Source organism: Tachyglossus aculeatus, chromosome 13, assembly GCF_015852505.1.
Source record: "Tachyglossus aculeatus isolate mTacAcu1 chromosome 13, mTacAcu1.pri, whole genome shotgun sequence".
Lineage (NCBI taxonomy): Eukaryota > Metazoa > Chordata > Mammalia > Monotremata > Tachyglossidae > Tachyglossus > Tachyglossus aculeatus.
Window position 1 is genome coordinate 23376176 of NC_052078.1, and position 21892 is coordinate 23398067.

A 21892-nucleotide genomic window follows, 5' to 3' on the forward strand; every position below is an offset into this window, starting at 1 on the left:
CCCAAGTGCTTAGTACTGTGCTCTGCACTTAATAAGTGTGATCGAATGAATGAATGAGCTTCCGGGAATCGGCAGAAGCAGTGTGGCCTAGTGGCAACAGCGAAGACCGGAGAGTCAAGGGACCTGCATTCTAATCCTGGCTCAGCTGCTTGCCTGCTGTGTGACCTTGGGCAAGTCACTCAATTCCTCTGGGCCTCAGTGTCCTCGGCTGTAAAATGGGCATTCAATACCAGTTCTCCTTTTCCCACAGACTGTGAACCCTGTATGGGACGGGGACTGTGTCCGACCTGATTATCTTGTAACTGTCCCAGTGCTTAGTAGGGTGGCTGGCAACTAGCAAGCCCTTAAATGTCATTATTATTATTATGATTGTCCTCCCCAATTCAAACATGATGTGTTGGGAACCAAACTAAGCAATCAGATCTCCTGGTCTTCCCTTCCATTTCCTTCCCCCTCCTCCTCCACACTGGCCCAAAGCATGGGCCTTCACTAAAAATGGGCACATGCCTGATGACTCTCAGGGTCAGGGGCCAGTTCCACTGTTTTTCTTTCTCCTTCCTCACAACACCCGCAAAACCCTGCTCTCTCAGAGCTCGGGCCTAAGATTACTCATAAACTCTAGGGAAAAGCTGGGTCTCCTGAGGACAGTCTGTCCACAATAACCAGCCCCTCTTCCCAGCACAATTTTTTTTTTTTTTGGTGTTTGTTAAGTGCTTACCATGTGCTGAGCACTGGGGTAGATTCAAGCTAATCACGTTGGACACAGTCCACGTCCTATGTGGGGCTCATAGACAATCCCCATTTTACAGATAAGGTAACAAGCACAGAGAGGTGAAGTGCCTTGCCCAAGGTCACAAAGGAGGCAAGTGGTGGAGTCAGAATTAGAACCCAGATCCATCTGACTCCAAAGCTTGTGCATTTATCCACTAGGCCATTCTGCTGCTTCTTAGGACAATAATCTTTCCACACTCAATCTCCCGGAATTTCCCTTGTTCTATAGATTGTAAGCTTGCCTCTAGACTGTCAGCTCAAGATGGGCAGGGAAGCAGCATGGCTCAGTGGAAAGAGCACGGGCTTTGGAGTCAGAGGTCATGGGTTCGAATGCCGACTCTGCCACATGTCTGCTGTGTGACCTTGGGCAAATCACTTAACTTTTCTGAGCCTCAGTTACCTCATCTGTAAAATGGGGATTAAGACTGTGAGCCCCACGTGGGACAACTTGATCACCTTGTATCCCCCCCCAGCGCTTAAAACAGTGCTCTGCACATAGTAAGCACTTAACAAATGCCATCAATATTATTATTATTATTAACTCTTTTGTACTCTCCCAAGTGCTTAGTACAATGCTCTGCACCCAGTAAGAGCTCAGTAAATACCACTGATTGATATAGGCGTAAGGCATGGGAACTTAGTACAGTACTCTGCACACAGAAAGTGCTCAATAAATAAGATTGAATTAATTAATTAATGAACTGGACCATCAAATCAAATATCGTGTCTACCCAGTCTATTTTATTGTACTCTCCCAAGAGCTCAGTACAGTGCTTGGCCCATGGGAAGCGCTCAATAAATAACAGTGATTGACGGACTGATTGATCGGTAAGACAGGGAAAACTTACAGCCTGCGTACCACAATCACATTCTTCTCCGACTTCCACGAAGCCATTGCCACATTCTGGGGGATCGAGGAGCTGAGGAAGGAAAAAAATCAAAGGACGGGAGAGAACATACACACAGACACCCCCCCACACAAACAACAATCACTCCCAATGATCTCAAGAAGCACCTCAGATTCACTGACTCTCTGCCAGCATCTGTATCCAAGTGCTTAGTACAGTGCTTTGCATACAGCAAGCGCCCAATAAATACACTTGAATGAATGAAATGTTCCCCCCAAGCGCTTAATACAGTGCTCTGCGCACAGTAAGCACTCAATAAATATGATCGACTGATCTGAATGACACAACTGGATTTTCCCAGGTCAGCAGAAATATTTTGGAACTTCAGTCACCTGATATTTCTATTTTCGTTTCTGTTCTGAATTTCTTTTAAAACAACATCATTTCTAGTAAAAGCCTCAGATGGATGAGGCAGCTATGAGCGACCTGAACTGAGCCAAATCCGTTTTTGAGCTCTCTTTCGACCAACGGCTAACTCAAATGTCACCTTTGTGACCCTTCATGAATACGAAGTCTTTTTGTCGTAGACTTTTGAAGTGCCCCAAATTCAATTAGTCACTGCCCCGACTCACTAAGATATACCCTCCCAGAATAACCCAACTCCTTCTGGCTGGTTTCCAATTATTTTTTGTTAGTAAGAATGTCGATTTTATGTTATTCTCCAGATTGACAATCTGCTATCTATATAGTCCTTCAAAACTATGGAATTTTTTACATGCAAAAAAAAAATATATTCAGCATTTGAAACTGCTGATCTGATTTTAATTAATCCCTCAAAAGAAATAAAAATAGGTGCTTTGTGGCTATACTTTGGGAACTAAAGAAGCAGCAGCAGAAGCAGCGTAGCTCAGTGGAAAGAGCACGGGCTTTGGAGTCAGAGGTCATGGGTTCGAATTCCAGCTCTGCCAGTTGTCAGCTGTGTGACTTTGGGCAAGTCACTTAACTTCTCCGTGCCTCAGTTACCTCATCTGTAAAATGGGGATTAAGACTGTGAGCCCCTCGTAGGACAACCTGATCACCTTGAACGTGCCCAGTGCTTAGAAAAGTGCTTTGCACATAGCAAGCACTTAATAAATGCAATTATAATAACTAAATGATGTGGTTTGGCTAGCTATAATGGCCAAATTATGCTACGTGACTGCTAGGTTTCTACTCACGTTTGTGCTGTGTAGTCAGAGTTGACAAAAGCCAGAGAAGAAAGGGGGCAGAAATCTGGTGATTTACAAGTCAGAGTAGCCTTTCTAAATGGACTTTGGGATCCAAAGCAGGGGGACTTTAAGGTTGAAACTATTCCCACCTCCCTGCCTGCTGCCAGGAGGATAAGCCTCCTTCCCGATATCTGGAATTCTGGGAAGGCTAAGGCAGTATTAAAGGGGAGGCCCAACTAGAGTTGAGGAGCCAAAGCAGTTGAGAGGCAGCATGGCCTAGTGGATACAGCCCGGGCTTGGGAGTCAGAAGGACCTGGGTTCTAAACCTGGATCCACCACTTAATAATAATAGTAATAACCATGGCATTTATTAAGTGCTTACTATGTGCAAAGCACTGTTCTAAGCGCTGGGGAGGTTTACATGGTGATCAGGTTGTCCCAAGAGGGCTCACAGTCTTAATCCCCATTTTACAGATGAGGTAACTGAGGCACAGAGAAGTTAAGTGACTTGCCCGAAGTCACACAGCTGACAACTGGCAGAACCGGGATATGAACCCATGACCTCTGACTCCAAAGCCCAGGCTCTTTCCACTGAGCCACACTGCCACTTGCCCTGGGCAAGTCATTTCACTCCTCCATGCCTCAGTTACCTCATCTGTAAAATGGGGATTAAGAATGTGAGCCCCACGTGGGACATGGCCTGCGTTCAACCTTGTATCTACCCCAGTGCTTAGTTCAGCGCCTAGCACATAGTAAGCATTTAAATACCACGAAAACAAACAAAAAAACTATTCCTTTTAACTATTCTTGATTAAGGATTGTCAAATTCAGCCTATCATTATTTTTCCACATGACACCTCTCTTTGGTTGTGAGAATTAACATCCACGTATTCTATCTGGTAGTTGCAACAATGTTCCTTCCTTATCACATTTTCACAGTGATTTATTCTGAAGACCACTGCACATTAAACCTGGATAAAAATATATCAAATGAACTCTTCTGAAATCCGCCCAGTTTCTCTTAACTTATTTTATTTTCAGAGTGGAACAGCCCACTATGGGGCCAAGCACTTGGTCAACAAAGAAAAAGAAAATACAGCTTATTCCCAATCCCGCTTAGCAGCTGACAGACAGAAGAGCTCAGCAAGTCCCGCTTCTATAAACGGAGCATGAATTGGCTGAACTAGAGCGTGTTATTTCAGAAACGAGTCATTGTTACCTTAGATGGCTTATTGAAGAGGCAGGCCCCCCCTCCATTATTTAAAAAGTTGTGATATTCGTCCACATTACACTGAGAGAATCTCTTCGGAAGGTAGTAGCTGAAAGAAAATAATGAAGTCAATAGCCATCTATTCCTTCCCAATTGTTAAATTGCACAGCGTGGCCTAGTGGAAAGAGCACAGGCTTGGGAGTTAGAGGACCTGGGTTCTAATCCCGGCTCTGCCACTTTTCTGCTGTGTGACCTTGGGTGAGTCCTCAGTTTCTTCATCTGTAAAATGGGGATTAAATCCTACTCAAGCAGTGGCATTTATTGAGTGTTTACTGTGTGCAGAGCACTGTATGCTCCCTCCTACTTAGACTGTGAGTCCCATGTAAGAATGGGACTATGTCCAACCTGATTATCTCAAATCTACCCCAGCGCTTAGTAAAGCGCTCGGCACACAGTAAGCGCTTAAAACTACCATAATGATTTCAATCAGTGTAAAGCGAAATGATTTTCTTAATAAACTCATATTTGCAATCCTAAAAGCTAAAATTTACTCAGGAGTGCTCACATTCCCAGAGCATTTTAAAATAGGAACTAAAAAGAAAATAGGGAAAGTAAACAAGTGTGGTTGTACATAATAAATTAGGGAAGAACCATGAAAGTTTAAAATATTTTGAGGCCATTTAACTTCTACCCTAAGTCAAAATACTGTGCCTTGTTCTCACCTGCTTGACGTCTTATGGTATAGTTTCTGTGACCCCAAGGGATTACAATAGTCGTTCAGCAAGTTTACACCTGGCCTGCTCGGTTATCAGAAACTCTAAGGAAAATTGAGCCAGGAAAAGAATCCTTCAATCTGAGGCATTTAAAAAACAGGACTGTAGACAAACGGTGAGTTCACTAAATATCTGAACTGACTATAACCTAAAAAACCAGTAGTGAGTTGGATTGTTCTCTCATCTGAACACTACAATACCAGAGAATTCCTTAGAGTGAAACCAGGAGTTAAACTAACATGGTGACTTGTAGAGGGGCTACTGCTGTTTGAGTTATGGGGGAGATTATCACCTCCATGGATTTGGTAACAGGGGGTTGAAGCCATCTGCTTCCAGTTAAGTCACTTGCCCAGGGTCACACAACAGACATGTGGCAGAGCTGGGATCAGAACTCAGGTCCTCTGACTTTCAGGCCTGTGTTTTTTTAATGGGCCAGAGGAAAGAGCGTGGACCTCAGAGTGAGAAGGATCTGGGTTATCTTATATCTCTCCCAGTGCTTAGTACAGAGCCTGACACATATTAAATGCTTAACAAATGTCTTTTACAAAAAACCCCCCCAAAAACCCTGCTGTACTGTACTCTCCAAAGTGCTTAGAGCAGTTCTCTGGAGGCAGTAAGCACTCAATACATACCACTGATTGATTAAATGAAACATTTTTGGCAAGAATAGGCTCACTTACCCCATGTCTCCCATTATGCAACCAGACCAGGTGTCTTCACATTCACACTCACCTAAGAAGAAATTAAATGGCTTTTTAGAAATCTGAAATCAAGCAGTTAACCTATTTGCCATTTTAAAAACCTATCTGTACTGTGGTGTTAGCGCCTGGAAAAATCACTTGACAAACAGCATCTCGCCTCTCGGTTTTCTTCACGCCTCAAAAGTCGACCAGAGTTTACTCATTTTTCTTTTCCCAACCAAGGTTTACTTCAGCCCCACAACAGTTACATACATATCTTTAATTTATTTGTATCAATATTTATGTATTTATATATATTTAATTATATCAATTTTAGCTTAACAAATGTCATCATCATTATTGTTAATACTTTCCTTGTGGGCAGGGATAAATTCTCTTGTATTGTTCACTCCCAATTGTACTCTGTACATGGTAAGCACTAGATAAATACCACTGGTTGACTGATGTACATCCATTTTTAAAAGGTAATTTATCGTATCTCAACAATGCAGGTGGCTCAAAAAGAGCAAATCTGCACTTTACCCCAGGGATTTTCATATACAGAGGAAGGTGGGTTTTAATTAGTGTCAGAGCATCCTTAGGAAGAGGGTCACAAGGGTCAAGTGTCGTTCCTGGCATAGCTTCAATTCATTTATCAATCCATCAATCAGTGGAATTTATTGAGTGCTTACTGAGTGCAGAGCACTGTACTAAATGACAGAAGTGTCAGACATTCCTCTCTCTGGAGAACTTCCTGATAACACAGAGTTTATTAATAATAAGAATAATAATTGTAGTATCCGTTTAAGTGCTATGTGTCGAACACTGTACTAAGTGTTGGAGTGGATATGAGATAATTAGGTTCCACATGGGATTCAAAGTCTAAGTAGGTGGAGAACAGATGGCATTCAGAGAATTATTTACATTGATGTCTGTCTCCCCTTTTAGATTGTAATCTCACTGTGGGTAGGGAATGTGTTGTACTGTCCCAAGAGCCTAGTACAGTTCTCTGCAATAGTAAGAGCTCAATAAATACCACTAATTGATTGATTGATTGGGAGTCAGAGGCCGAGCAAGGCGCTTATCAAGAGGGCCTGCCCTGGAGGCTCTATTTCTTCTGACACTTAAGGTACACAAGCGCTTTTGGCTACACCTGTAGATCTTTAGGTCCACTCTGAAAAACTGCTATCTGCTAAGAGTGCCAGAAGTAGCGTGGCCTACTGAAAAGAGCATGGGCCTAGCCGTCCCGGTTCTGGATTCTAATCCGACCACTATCTGCTGTTTGCCCTTCGCCAAGTCATTAAACTTCTCTGTGCCTCAGTCCCCTAATCTGTAAAAGGGGACTGTAAAAGTCCCCTAATCTGTAAGACTGTGAGCCCTGTGTGGGACAGGGACTGTGTCCAACCTGATTATCCTGTGTCTACTCCAGTGCCTGACGTATTGTAAGCTCTTAACAAATACCATATCAGTAAAAGCTGTGCTACCTGACAGTTTACCAACCAGAAAGCCCTAGTAATAATGATAATAATAATAATGATGGTATTTGTTAAGCGCTTACTATGTGCAAAGCAGTGTTCTAAGCGCTGGGGAGGCTGCAAGGTGATCAGGTTGTCCCATGGGGGGCTCACAGTTTTAATCCCCATTTTACAGATGAGGGAACTGAGGCTCAGAGAAGTTAAGTGACTTGTCCAAAGTCACACAGCTGACAGTTGGAGGAGCGGGGATTTGAACCCCTCCAAAGCCCGGGCTCTTTCCACTGAGCCACGCTGCTTCCAACTAGTAACTAGTAAGTGCTAGTAACTAGCATTTTGGCTGCCACCCAAAAATAATAACAATTTTGGCTAACTGATGATTTGTGGGTCACACCTCCACTGAGCAGCAATTTACAATAATGAGAATATGTCTAAGTTCTCCTGAGGTGGTGGGGAGGACTTGTAAAATATATGCAGAGGTTCTGGAAGTCTCTCAGGGGATTCTTACGTGGCAGGGTAAAGTGAAGTGTGGTTTGGCCAAGTGGATAGAGTGGCCTGGAAGTCAGAAGAACCTGGGTTCTAATCCCGGCTCTGCCACTTGTCAGCTGTGTGACCTTAGGCAAGTCACTTCACTTCTCTATGCCTCAGGTACCTCATCTGTAAAATGGGGATTGAGACTGTGAGCCCCACCTGGGACAGGGACTGTGTCCAAACTGGTAATTTTGTATCTACCCCAGGCACCTAGTTAGCATTTCACAAACACACAAAAAAAGTGGTCTAATTGAATTCATTCATTTAATCGTATTTATTGAGCGCTTACACTGTGCAGACCTGACCAGTAACAGCTCTCTTGACAACGTCAGTTTCAGTGTGGAGGGATCTCAGGGGCTGCTGCTTCCTTGGGGAAGGCCTGACTGAGATCAGCTTCAGGAGGACCGTTATTGTGAATTCTAACTCTTGTTTAGTCCTCTGAATGGCAGAAGCAGAGTGCCCTTTTGGCAATCGTGACCAGGAGCTCTGGGAGCATGAGAGGATGGAGATCTGAGGGAGCAGGGTGTCATGGGGTTGGGACTTGGAACGGGGTGTCCAGGAGATAGGGCTCTGAGGGAGTGGGGAGTCAAGGAGATAGGACTCTGAAGGAGTGGGGAGTCAAGGAGATAGGACTCTGAAGGAGTGGGAAGTCAAGGAGATAGGACTCTGAGGGAGTAGGGTGTCAAGGAGACAGGACTCTGAGGGAGCGGGGAATCAGGGAGATAGGACTCTGAGGGAGTAGGGAATCAGGGAGATAGGACTCTGAGGGAGTGGGGAATCAGGGAGATAGGACTCTGAGGGAGTGGGGAATCAGGGAAATGGGACTCTGAGGGAGTGGGGAATCAGGGAAATGGGACTCAGGGAATGAGGAGTCAAGGAGATAGGACTTTGAGGGAGTGGGGAATCAAGGAGATAGGACTCTGAGGGAGTGGGGAATCAAAGAGATAGGACTCTGAGGGAGTGGGGCATCATCAATCAGTCAATCAATCGTATTCATTGAGCACTTACTGTGTGCAGAGCACTGTACTAAGTGCTTGGGAAGTACAAGTTGGCAACATATAGAGACAGTCCCTACCCAACAGTGGGCTCACAGTCTAGAAAGGGGAGACAGAACAAAACCAAACATACTAACAAAATAAAATAAATAGAATAGATATGTACAAGTAAAATAGAGTAATAAATATGTACAAACATATATACAAGTCATGGAGACAGGACTCTGAGGGATTGGGGAATCAAGGAGATAGGACTCTGAGGGAGTGGGGTGTCAAGGAGATGGGACTCTGAAGGAGTGGGGAGTCGAGGAGATAGGATTCTTAGGGGGTGGATTGTCCAGGGGATGGGCCTCTGAGGGAGTGGTGTGTCTGAGGGATGACACTCTGTAGGACAGGGTTCTGAACCAGGATTCGACAGGATGGGGATCTGAGGGAGCCAGGAGTCCACGAGATAAGCGCTTAGTACAGTGCTCTGCACATAGTAAGTGCTCAATAAATACGATTGATTGATTGATTGATTTTGAGGGAGTGGGGCTTTGAAGGGATGGGGCTCTGAAGGAATGGGGTGTCCAGGGATGGGGTCCAGTGGGAGTGGGGTACCAAGGGAATGGCATTCTGAGGGAGTAGGGTGCCAAGGGAATGGCATTCTGAAGGAGTGGTGAATTGAGGGGATGGCATTCTTAGCAAGTCGAGAGTTGAGGGGATACGGTTCTGAGGGAGATGGAAATCCGCAGGTTGGGAGCGCAGAGCTCAGGGTCTCTTTCGCTCTTGTGCTTCTGTTGCTTGCTGCTGCCCTGCTCCCTCCACCTCAGGCCCCTTTCCCCGTCCCTCCCCTTATCCTTTGTCTTTCAAAGGATAGGGTTGGGAGTCCAGAGGACCTGGGTTCTAATCCCAGCTCCGCCAGTTGGCTGCTGCGTGACCCTGGTCAAGTCACTTGACTTCTCTGGGCCCCAGTTTCCTCATCTGTAAAATGGGGATTCAATACCAGTTCTCCCTCGCACTGAGAATGCAAACCGTGATTGGGGAGGGGAAGGTGTCTGACCTGAATACTTTGCATCTACCCCAGTGCCTAGTATAGTGCAGGGCACATAGTACATGCTTAACAAACACCACAATTGTTATTAGTGTATCTGCTGGGCTAGATAGCTTTCAACCGCCAATAAACTTTGCCTAGCTTACTTTTAATCAATGACCACTTTACTGGCTTATCGAACAGGGAATTAATTGAGAGCAGGCAGAAAAAAATTCTAGGACAGATATTCTAAATTCCTAATCCCAACTCCTAAGAAACCATACAAACAGGGAATTGATTCCAAATACCACAGATGAATAGATTTTTTTTTTTTTTTTACAACTTACCACTTACTATCTTTCTTCTGTCTGAGAAAATACCAAGATTTTGAGCTAAGGACTGCGCCAGTGTCACAGCCATTAAATCCGTTTTCCCAAACTGAAAGAAGAGCAAAATTGGAAAAATAAAACGGGAACAGATCAAAACGCAGGAAATTATCATTTGAATGAGCAATTTCTAGACATTTAACCCAAAACAGATGCAACATCCACCCAAAATATGAGGCTTAATAGTGCAGTCTTCCGACAAATTCTTGACTGGCTTAGAATGAGAGACTGACAGGGAGAAGTTTACCTACGATCATTTGCAAATTTTACCTGGAACTACTTCTGTTGTTAAATTTCCAGGTTTACTGCTCAATAAAAATGAATTTCGGATACATCAACATAGTGCAGTGCGCTACCCACAGTAAGCCCTGTTCTTTATTCATTCAATTGTATTTATTGAGCGCTTACTGTGTGCAGAGCACTCTACTAAGTGCTTGGAAAGTACAATTCTTTAGAAAGAAAGCCCTGCATGGGACAGGGACTGTGTCTGAAATATGCAAATTATATATGTCTCATTTATGCACTTGGATAAATGCATAATATGGGTATTTCATACAACATCCTCAGCCCCACATTTATGTACATATTTTTAAATTATATTATAAATGACATTTACTCACAGTGATGTCTCTCTCCCCCTCTAGACTACAAGACTGTTATGGGCAGGGAATGTATCTTCTAATTCTGTTGTAGTGTACTCTCCCAGGCGCTTAGTACAGTGCTCTGCACGTAGTAAGCGCTCAATAAGTATGATTGATTGACTGATTGCTACTGCAACAAAGGAAGCAACACAGGCTAGGGAAAGAGCTCAGATCTGGGAGGACCTGGGTTCTAATCCCGTCTCCGCCACTTGCCTGATGTGTGACTTGGGTAAGTCAGTTCACTTCTCTAGGCCTCAGTTCCATCGTGTGCAAAATGGGGATTCAATACTTTTTCTCCCTTCTACATTGACTCTGACCTTTATGTGAGACCCAGTTATCTTGGATCTACCCCAGAGTTTAGTACAGAGCTTGGCACCTCGTAAGTGCTGTACAAATACCATTATTATTATTATTGTTGTAATTATTCCCCAATCATTTCTTGCTCATTTGTTGTCCTTAATGCTACTGCAATCCTTGCCACTCCACCCTATTGAAACTTGAAGAAATTTCTTTCAGGACACAATGTATAGACCCCTGTGAATTTGTGTGGCTGAATTCTGGGGTTTTTTTCCACCCTAAATTCCCTTATCATTGTGGAGTGATTCCAACCAAATGGGAAAGTAAAGAGAGCTGATTTTAGTGGCATTATAGGAATAGTCCTCCAAGGACAAAATGGATCTAATGACTAAATGGGGATAAGACTCTTCGGTGTACTCAGAGGATATGTGCACATTCAACTTTCCTGGACAAGCCCAGGTGGATTAAATCATCATCTGCCCTTTAAGGTTTTGGGTGATGTAATTCCAGGGAAAAAATACCAACTGGCTCAAGGAGATTTCACAAATGCCGGTTTTGATTCTCCCGATGTAACATCCCTTCGAACTGCAGCTTTGGCTTAATGGCCAATTCTGGCTGTTTCCACAAATCTGCCTATTTCCACAATGCACTGTAGGATGCTGAGAAATTGGGAAATTGGGTAGAAGCCAGGATGACTCATGCCTTGGCATCCGGCGTGGTAGGTTATTGTTAGGGAGGGAGACCACAGCCTTTAAAATCCTTTCAAAATAGCTGGAAAAGAGGATTGAAAGGACGGGAAGCGAGGATCAGAAGCCCCACGGTGGAAAGGGCCCACCAGTCTGCCTTCCCTTACCAGGAACACTTGGGACACTGCGGGAGGAGATTGGCTCCCCTGTCATTAATGGGCAAGCCCCTCCCTTCAGGTCCGAGTTCTACTCATTCAATCGTATTTATTGAGCGCTTACTGGGTGCACAGCACTGTACTAAGCACCTGGGAGAGGACAATATGACAATAAACACATACTGAGGTACTGAGGGAGAATTGGGAAGGGCAATTTAGTTTGGAGCTTCCTGTGGTGTAAATCTGACCTGCTCACCTGAGACCCAACCTGGGGAGATTCGATCTGATAAAATCCCTCCTTTCACTTAAGGTTCCCCTAGGGAATAAAAGAAGCTAGGGTGATTTAATTTGGGGGTTCCCTTACGCAAAACCCCCTTTCTAGCCATTTCCCTAAGCAAAGGTTTCAGGCACTCTTATGGTCGAAACCCATAGTCTGATTTTTTTTTAATGATATTTGTTAAGCACTTACTATGTGCCAGACACTGTACTAAGCGCAGGGGTAGGCACAAACTAATCAGGTTTGACACAGTCCATGTCCCACCATCACAATCTCCATTTTCCAGATGAGGGAACCGAGGCCCAGAGAAGTAAAGTGACTTTCCCCAGGTCTCACAGCAGACGCGTGATGAAGATAGGATTAGGTCCTTCCTTCCCTCAGGCCCCGGCTCTAACCACTAGACCACACTGCTTCTCTGTTCATCAGGTCACTAAGATGGCCTTAGCAGTTTCGAACCTCGGTCGTTTTCAGTACTGCCTCGTAAATCTCGACTTAGGTATTTCCTGTGCTTATAGTCTCTCCCATCTGTGGTACTGATTAAATCCCGGCTGTCGTCGTTATCTTGCTTGACAAGTTGGTTCAGCTTCAGTAGCCGGTGCTTAGATGGAATTTCATCTGGGTCCTGGCTGGAGCGTTTAATAATACATTGGCCTGGATTGCCTTAAATACCGGACGGCTAATTTGGGGCCTAGTGGACTTTATATGGTTTGATATGCCTGATTTCAATCCCAGAGGCAAGAGGCTCTGAAGTCTCACCATTACGTCGTCCACGCGGTATTCTAAAACAGCAAATGTGTTTCTGCAAGGCTTAAGAGAAGAGGGAATTCTAACTTTAGCTCCTGAATACTGGAAGAAACAAAGGCTGATATTTTCCCCTTACAATTTATGTCACTGCAAAATCGAGGCTTCCTCTTCTGGAAATGGCAGCATCGAATTAGTGCTTAAACTACTATTCTCATTTTCAGTTCAGCGGGAATGGGAAGAGTGTGAGTGGGAGGGTAACAAAACGGATATTTCCACGGTTACTTCTGATACTACCGTTATTTTTTTTAGTTGTATTTGTTAAGCGCTCACTATGTGGCAGGCACTGTACTAAGCACTGGGATAGATACAAGCTAATTAGGTTGGATACAGTTTATGTCCCACAAGGAGCTCACAGTCTTCATTCCCCCTGCCATTTTTTTTTTATAGATGAGGTAACTGAGGCACAGAGAAGTTAAGTGATTTCACTGAGGGAAGGGAACATGTCTACCAACTTGGCTCTATTGTCCTCACCCAAGTGCTTAGTCCAGTGTTCTATACACAGTAAGAGCTCAATAAATACCATTGATGATTGATGAGAAACAATATCAGTATGAGTACTTTCTCAAAAATGTGCTAGCAGCGTGGCTCAGTGGAAAGAGCCCGGGCTTTGGAGTCATAGGTCGTGGGTTCAAATCCCGGCTCCGCCGATTGTCAGCTGTGTGGCTTTGGGCAAGTCACTTCACTTCTCTGGGCCTCAGTTACCTCATCTGTAAAATGGGGATTAAGACTGTGAGCCCCCCATGGGACAACCTGATCACCCTGTAACCTCCCCACTGCTTAGAACAGTGCTTTGCACATAGTAAGAGCTTAATAAATGCCATCATTATTATTATCATTATTACTAGAAGAGTGTTATAGGGGAGGCAGTGTGGTTTAGTAGAAAGGGCCTAGGACTCAGAAGGACCTGGGTTCTAACCCCGGCTCCGCCACGTCTGCTGTGCAACCTCGGGCGAGTCACTTCACTTCTCTGTGCCTCAGTTCCCTCATCTGTAAAAGGGAGATGAGCCCCACGGGGGACAGGGACTGGGTCCATCCTGATTAGCTTCCATCTACTCCAGCTCCCAGCGCATAGTAAGCGCTTAAGAAATACCATCAAAAAAGGGGAGCGCCTCATACGACTTGACATCTGGATCGCGGCGGCGATGGGGCGTGGATGGGAAAGGAGGTCGTTCCCGCAAGAGGAGCGAGGCGACCCTGAGGACACCTACTTCGTTGACCCCTCCACCTTTCAGCAGGGAGCAGATTCCACCGACGTAAGCGGCTCCGCTGTGGCTGCTCTCAAAGCGACTTCCCCTTTCAGGAGAGAGAACAGAAAAATGTTGACAGAAAAGAAAGAGACCGTGTCTGTGGAAACGTCAAATTCAAAACAGAAAAGCTTCACACCACTTCATACTGCCAGTTTGCCACAGTATTTCCATCCTGTTTTAGCCAGGAATAAGCTTGGGTTTTTTCGCTTTCTTAAAAAAAATCGTATTTGTTTAGCGCTTGCTATGTGCCAGGCACCGTACTAAGCGCTGGGGTAGATACAAGCCATAAGGTTGGACACTGTCCTCGTCCCAAGTGGGGCTCGCAGACATAATCCCCGTTTTACAGATGAGGGAACTGAGGCAGCGAGAAGTGAAGTGACTTGCCCAAGGTCTCACAGCATACAAGTGGCGGAACTGGGATTAGAACCCAGGTCCTTCAGACTCTAGCCACTAGGTCATGCTGCTTCTCATAATGGGCAGGGACGTGTCTGCTAATTCTGTTGTAATAATAATAATAATAATGTGCAAAGCACTGTTCTAAGCACTGGGGAGGTTACAAGGTGATCAGGTTGTCCCATGGGGGGCTCACAGTCTTAATCCCCATTTTACAGATGAGGGAACTGAGGCCCAGAGAAGTTACGTGACTTGCCCCAAATCACACAGCTGACAAGTGGCCGAGCTGGGATTTGAACCCATGACCTCTGACTCCAAAGCCCGTGCTCTTTCCACTGAGCCACTCTGCTTCAGTGCTGAGTATGTGCTCTGCATGTAATAAGCACTCAACAAATACGATTGATTGGTGGACTGATAGGAGAAGAGAAGGATTGTTTTCTCTTTTTACACAGTACGGAAACAAAATCTTTTGAAAGACCAGGATTCCCTACACAGAAAAGAAAAAGCATTTTCCTTGGAAGAGCATTTCCCACCACTTTAGAGACCGTGAGCCCCGTGCAGAATAAGGACTTGGTCCCATATGATACTCTTGCATCCACCCCAGCGCTTAGAACAGCATACGACACAGAGTAAGCGCTTAACAAATACCACAAAAAGAAAAGAAAACATGTTTGAAGGACTTCTCTGCTCGTTTGCAGATCTCTTAAAAACAACAACTTGGTTTCATAAAACAGCATTCGAAAATGTCCTTTCAACTTATCATTAAATTTCCAATACCAAAAACGCAGCATATGAAGATAATTGCAGAATGAATTCCAGTTCTCAGTCTGTGAAATCGCATACAACCATGAATTTGAGGACGTAATTTCTAATAAGAATCTACTAGTTTTGTTCTAAAACTCCTAATTCAAGCATCTAGGCTACTCACGCAAAGAATGGTCATTAGTTTAGCGCAGAATGCTTGTAGCAGAATGGCTAATTTATCAGAGATACAGACGACACTTGAAATGAAACCGTAAAATTACCTCTACATTAAACTACTTCGATTAAATAAAACATTTAATTTCATGCTGCTTTTCTCTTTTCCTCAATAAATGTTTTCCACCACCATGATAAATTGGAAATAGAACAGAGAGGATCCTCTCAATCGCAAACGACAGTGTCATTGAAATGGAACCAAAAATAAAAAGAAATGAAATATTATGCACCGCTACGTACGAAAACAGGTGAACCGCATCACTTTTCTCTTTGATGAAATCCCTTCTGTATTTCATAAACTCCCGTAAAGTCACCGTGGGGTTCTCAGATATGGTGAATTTGTTGTCCGCGGCCCAGGTTTCCATGGCGACCAGCACGATCCTCGTGTTGAGTTGTTCCTTATAGATCTGGCTCGTTCAGAAAATGAACAAATAGACCGTGTAGGTGGCAATGTCAGATTTTAAATGATCCCATCTCCAGGACGTCCTCCCTTCGGGGGAATCCTCCTGGGGTGTAACAAAGATTTTCCGCCTCGCCTTGGGAAGCAATAATTGATTTTCTAAATTATTGATTTACTCCAGTGCTCCGCACATGGGAAATGCCCAATAAATACCACTGATTGATACTGCTCCAAAGCCAAGGGTACCAAGGGAACCCCCGGACCAAGAAAGGGTGAAAGGTTATAACGATCTCCTTGAGCCTTAACTGAGGTCCCGAGGTGGACTAATTTGCCAAGCAAAGTATTCTGAGAAACTCACACAGAACAGGAAGGATGGAAACATCCCAGAACCCATCGTTTCTGCACAACTCTGACTCCTTTCTAACGCACGGAGAAGATGCTGCTGTTGCTATCACAAGATGGCAAGACTGCCACAGCGAGGCTCTCTGACAACAGCCCTACAGTTAACTCAGTGGAAACACTGCGAACCCGAGGGTCAGAAGGTCTGGATTCTAATCCCGGCTCCGCCACTTAGCTGCTGTGTGACCTGGGCCAAGTCATTGCCTTCTCTGTGCCTCGGTTACCTCATCTGGAAAACGGGGATTAAATCCTACTCCCTCCTATTTAGTAATATCCAAGTGGGACAGGGACCCGTGTCTGACCTGATTATGTTGTATCCACTCCAACGCTCAATACGGTGCTTGGCACATAGCAAGTGATTAATAAATATGAACATAATAATATAGTTCTTATTTTTAAGAGTACTGCTCTGGGAACCCAAAGACCTGGATTCTAGTTGGAGTTTTGTCTCCTAAGGCTGTACCATCACTAATGATAATACTAATAATTATAATTAAAAATAATAATTACTAATAGAGAAGCAGCGTGGCTCAATGGAAAGAGCCCGGGCTTTGGAGTCAGAGGTCATGGGTTCAAATCCCGGCTCCGGCAATTGTCAGCTGTGTGACTTTGGGCAAGTCACTTCACTTCTCTGGGCCTCAGTTACCTCATCTGTAAAATGGGGATTAAGACTGTGAGCCCCCCGTGGGACAACCTGATCACCTTGTAACCTCCCCAGCGCTTAGAACAGTGCTTTGCACATAGTAAGCGCTTAATAAATGCCATCATTATTATTATTATTAATAATAATACTAATGCTAATAATAATAATTGTGGTATTTGTTAAGCACTTACTTTGTGCCAGGCACTGTACTAATCATCGGGGTGGATATAAGCAAATCGGGTGGACACAGTCCCTGTCCCACGTGGGGCTCACAGTCTCAATCCCCATTTTACAGATGAGGGAACTGAGGCCCAGAGAAGTGAAGTGTCTTGCCCAAGGTCACCCAGCAGACATCTGGCAGTCAGGATTAGAATCCAGGCCTTTCTGACTCCAAGGCCCGTACTCTATCCACTAGGCCACGCTGCTTCATTAGTATAGTGTTCTGCACACAGTAAGCGCTCAATAAATACGACTGAATAAATGAATGAATGAAAAAAATATCATTATAAAAGGTGCCCCTTTAACACTAAGGCACCCTATTGGGTGGGGAGGCCCGGCAGAGGTCTTGAAAAATAGGTGATTAACTCAGGTGGAAAACCAAAATGACTATTTCAGTAACCACCCGCTGGGTAAGGGAGCTAATGTAGCGTGGCTCAGTGGAAAGAGCGCGGGCTTTGGAGTCAGAGGTCATGGGTTCGAATCCCAGCTCCGCCAATTGTCAGCTGTGTGAGTTTGGGCAAGTCACTTCACATCTCTCGGCCTCAGTTACCTCATCTGTAAAATGGGGATTAAGACTGTCAGACCCCCCGTGGGACAACCTGATCACCTTGTAACCTCCCCAGCACTTAGAACAGTGCTTTGCACATAGTAAGCGCTTAATAAATGCCATTATAATAATAATAATAATAATAATAATAATGTACTACATCGACATCACGCTGCGGTTAATTACATCGAGAATGAGAAACAGTGTAGCCCCTCTAATCCCGGCTCAGCCCCTTGTCTGCTGGGTGACCTTGGGCAATCACTTCACTTCTCTGGGCCTCAGTTCCCTCATCTATATGCATGAGGATTAAAACTTACTCTTTCCTACCTTGACTCTGAGCCCCAAGTGGGACAGGGGACTCTGTCCAAACTGATAGCCTTAAATCGGCCCCAGAGCTTAGACCAGTGCTTGGGACAGAATAAGTGCTTAACAGGTTCTCGGCTTAACAAATACCGTAATTATCATGCCCTTTGTTGTCATTAGAGCTCGTCCTCCAAACTTGTAAGCTTTTTGTGGGCAGGGAAGGCGTCTACCCTCTTTGTTCTGTTGTACTCTCCCAAGCGCTTAGTACAGTGCTCTGCACACAGTAAGCGCTCAATAAATACCACTGATTGACTGGATCTGGCTCATAAAAAAACGCCTCTGTATATGTACTGTGCAATATGCCACACCCACTAATGGTCTACTTGCTCACTGCCCCAATAATAGTAATAATTACGGCATTCGTAATTACGGCATTAGGCCTTCCCAGACTGAGCCCCTTCCTTCCTCTCCCCCTCGTCCCCCTCTCCATCCCCCCCATCTTACCTCGTTCCCTTCCCCACAGCACCTGTATATATGTATATATGTTTGGACATATTTATTACTCTATTTATTTATTTATTTATTTAACTTGTACATATCTATCCTATTTATTTTATTTTGTTAGTATGTTTGGTTTTGTTCTCTGTCTCCCCCTTTTAGACTGTGAGCCCACTGTTGGGTAGGGACTGTCTCTATATGTTGCCAATTTGTACTTCCCAAGCGCTTAGTACAGTGCTCTGCACATAGTAAGCGCTCAATAAATACGATTGACGATGATTTGTTAAGTGCTTACTAAGTGCCCAGCCCTGTTCGTTCTAGGCACTGGGATAGATACAAGACAATCGGGTTGGACACAGTCCCTGTCCCACAAAAGGCTCTCAGTCTTAATGCCCACTTTACAGATGAGGGAACTGAGGGACAGAGAAGTGAAGTGACTTGCCCCAGGGCTCACAGCAGACAAGTGCAGCGTGGAGAAGCAGCGTGGCTCAGTGGAAAGAGCCTGGGCTTTGGAGTCATAGGTCATGGGTTCAAATCCCGGCTCCACCGCCTGTCAGCTGTGTGACTTTGGGCAAGTCACTTAACTTCTCTGTGCCTCAGTTCCCACATCTGTAAAATGGGGATTGACTGTGAGCCCCTCATGGGACAACCTGATCACCTTGTAACCTTCCCAGGGCTTAGAACAGTGCTTTGCACATAGTAAGCGCTTAATAAATGCCATTATTATCATTAAGTGCCCGCTGTTGGGTAGGGACCGTCTCTATATGTTGCCAACTTGTACTTCCCAAGCGCTTAGTACAGTGCTCTGCACACAGTAAGCGCTCAATAAATACGACTGAATGAATGAATGAAAGTGGCGGAGTCGGGATTAGAACCTACGACCTTCTGGGTCCCAGGCCTCTGCCCTATCCACTACGCCATGCCGCTTCAGAACGAAGGCTCGCTCATCATTTCTGACGGGAGAATCCATCATCACGAAGGAAGCATGCAGTCTCTCAGGAGGCCGGGCCCTGCGGAAGTGCAGAGGTCAAGGCCTTGCATGTGTCCCTTCCTCTATAAACCATCCCCTCTCCAGCTGTTTTGTCTCTTAGACCCTCTTGACCGTCTCATCAGCATCTTGTCTAAGTGAAAAAGAGTAAATCCATGACTCAAGTCCCTAGGAGTGGAAGAATACCAAGCGATGGAGTCTTTTAGGCCTGGACTCCATTTGTCCGGCCAAGCCGCCATTTCCTCGGGCACATCCCGTATCAACCCATCCATTGTTGCTTCCTGTCCAGATGTCTGCCATATGAGGCAGCTTAGCATGTCGTCGTCTCGAGACGGGCCGGAGTTGTTCCTCTCTTAGCAAGGTCAAGAACCCCGGCTGGCTTTTCAGTGGTATTTGCCCCCCGACCTTTCTAATGAAGAGAACGAGGCAAGGGCCTAGCAATTACCCTGAGGGGAAATGCTCGGCCGCCCGCCTTTGAGTACACATGATCGTGCTCTTCGATCGCGTGCGAAGGTCGGATAATGTGCCGACTGGATATAAAGAGACTCCGCATCGCGTGGAGTTTTGTCGGCTTTGACTAGCAGAGGAAACTCTACACATCCACCACCGCTCCCTACTAATGCTGGAAGAAATGAATTTTTCTTTGACATAGCTGCCTGAACCCAACGCAGAGTCTGGGAAGTTTTCTTCGACAGTCCCCATCTGAGCTGGTCCCCAAGAAACTCTACGGGAGAAGCAGCGTGACTTAGTGGAAAGAGCACAGGCTCGGGGCCCAGAGGTCATGGGTTCTAATCCCGGCTCCGCTACTTGTCTGTGGTGTGCCCTTGGCAAGTCACTTAAATTCTCTGGGCCTCAGCTTCCTCAACTGTAAAATGGGGATGAAGACTGTGAGCCCTACGTGGGACAAGCCTTGTATCTAACCCTGCGCTTAGAACAGTGCTTGGCACATAGTAAGCACTCAACAAATAACATCATTATTATTCATACTATTATTATTAAGACTGTCCTTCACAGCTCTGGAGCTCTGAATCCTAAAGGAGTAAACGCTTGCCTTCATTGTGAGTTGAAAAGTCAAGGACTTGTGGAGAGGGAACGTGTCTCCCAACCCTGTTGAATTGTCCTCTCTTAATATGCTTAGTACAGTGCTCTGAACTCAGAAAAGCGCTCAGTAAGTACCATTAACAATGATTCCACCTGCTAGAGTATAAACTCCCTGAGGGTAGGAATCACGTCTACTTTTGCTATACCCTCCCAAGCACGTGGTTTGGTGTTCTGTGCAGAGTAAGCACTCGTTACATGAATGGCATAATAATACTGATAATTGTGTTATTTGTTAAGCGCTTACTGTGTGCCAGACATTGTACTAAGTGCTGGGGGAGGGGTACAAGCAAATCAGGTGGGACACAATCCCGGTCCCACATGGAACTCACACTCTCAATCCCCATTTTACAGATGAGGTAACTGAGGCACAGAGACGTGAAGTGACTGGCCCAAGGTCACACAGCAGACAAGTGGCGGAGCCGGGATTAGAACCCAAGACCTCTGACTCTCAGGCCCGGGCGCTATCCATTACACCACGCTGCTTGTTAAACAGTTAAACCTTTCCCTCTTGTCATACTCCTGTCGCGCTTCTGTTTTGATAAAGCTGATTTCAAGGTTACCAAATATTAAGTAAAACACATGTAAAACAGTCAAGTGTTATGCCACTCATGTTAGAATGATATAAACGGGCATGACTGTGCCATCTGCGTTGGCAACTGTGTAGCATTCTTCTTCTAGGATAATATTTAATTGGATACTTACTAAATCTGCTATATTCACAACTGACTTTGCATAGGTGTTTGTATGCACAATTGAGAGCCGGTGTTTTTTAAACTACAAAAGAAGGAAAGAAAAACATCAATATGGTTTGAAAGCTATCGTCAGGGAGAACAATCAGAAAACCCACGTTCTTGTTAAATAGATGTTCTGAGAGAAATTTATTTGAAAAAAATCAAAGAAATAACCCGCGAACTACTAAATCTTTATCTGCATTGATTTATTCATATGCAACTCATTCTTCACCCCCGCACCCATCAGGCAGAACCAGGAAAAGTGTCCACCGACTTTGTTCAAAGGTACTTCTCCAAGCGCTTAGTCCAGTGCTCTGCACACAGTAAGCGCCCAATAGATGCCGTCGATTGATTAATTGATAGACCGATAGCCTTGGGTATAAAATTGCGAGAAGGGAAGGAAAATCATATCCTTTCCTGAACGAGCAGATAGAGAAAAGGACTACAAGACAGACGTCTCACATGCTAAGTCTAACAAAAAATGCATGATCTTTTCCCTGATTAAAACCTCCTTTCCCCGGCTCCCTCTCCATCCAGTGTCGTCCACGCGCTTGGATCTGTGACCACTGGACATTTGATATTCGCTTTATCCTCAGCCCCGCTGTACTTACGGACATATCTTTAAATTACATCTCATGAATTACTTATTCATATGTCTGCCTCCCCCTGAAATTATCAAGTGAAATTCAGAAGGAGTTC

At 44.9% G+C, this 21892-nt stretch overlaps 1 protein-coding gene across 2 annotated transcripts in view; it reads right to left on the reverse strand.

Moving 5' to 3' along the window:
* Positions 1-21892, reverse strand: part of ADAM22 (ADAM metallopeptidase domain 22) — a 98862-nt gene that overhangs the window by 48701 nt on the left and 28269 nt on the right. For both annotated transcript variants that reach the window (XM_038755539.1, XM_038755538.1), the window contains exons 9-15: positions 21165-21236; positions 15605-15771; positions 13955-14039; positions 9848-9938; positions 5491-5542; positions 4047-4146; positions 1620-1691 (exon numbers count right to left, since the gene is read on the reverse strand). In XM_038755539.1, the coding sequence (XP_038611467.1) occupies positions 1620-1691; positions 4047-4146; positions 5491-5542; positions 9848-9938; positions 13955-14039; positions 15605-15771; positions 21165-21236 (639 nt within the window). The remainder of the gene's footprint in view (positions 1-1619; positions 1692-4046; positions 4147-5490; positions 5543-9847; positions 9939-13954; positions 14040-15604; positions 15772-21164; positions 21237-21892) is intronic.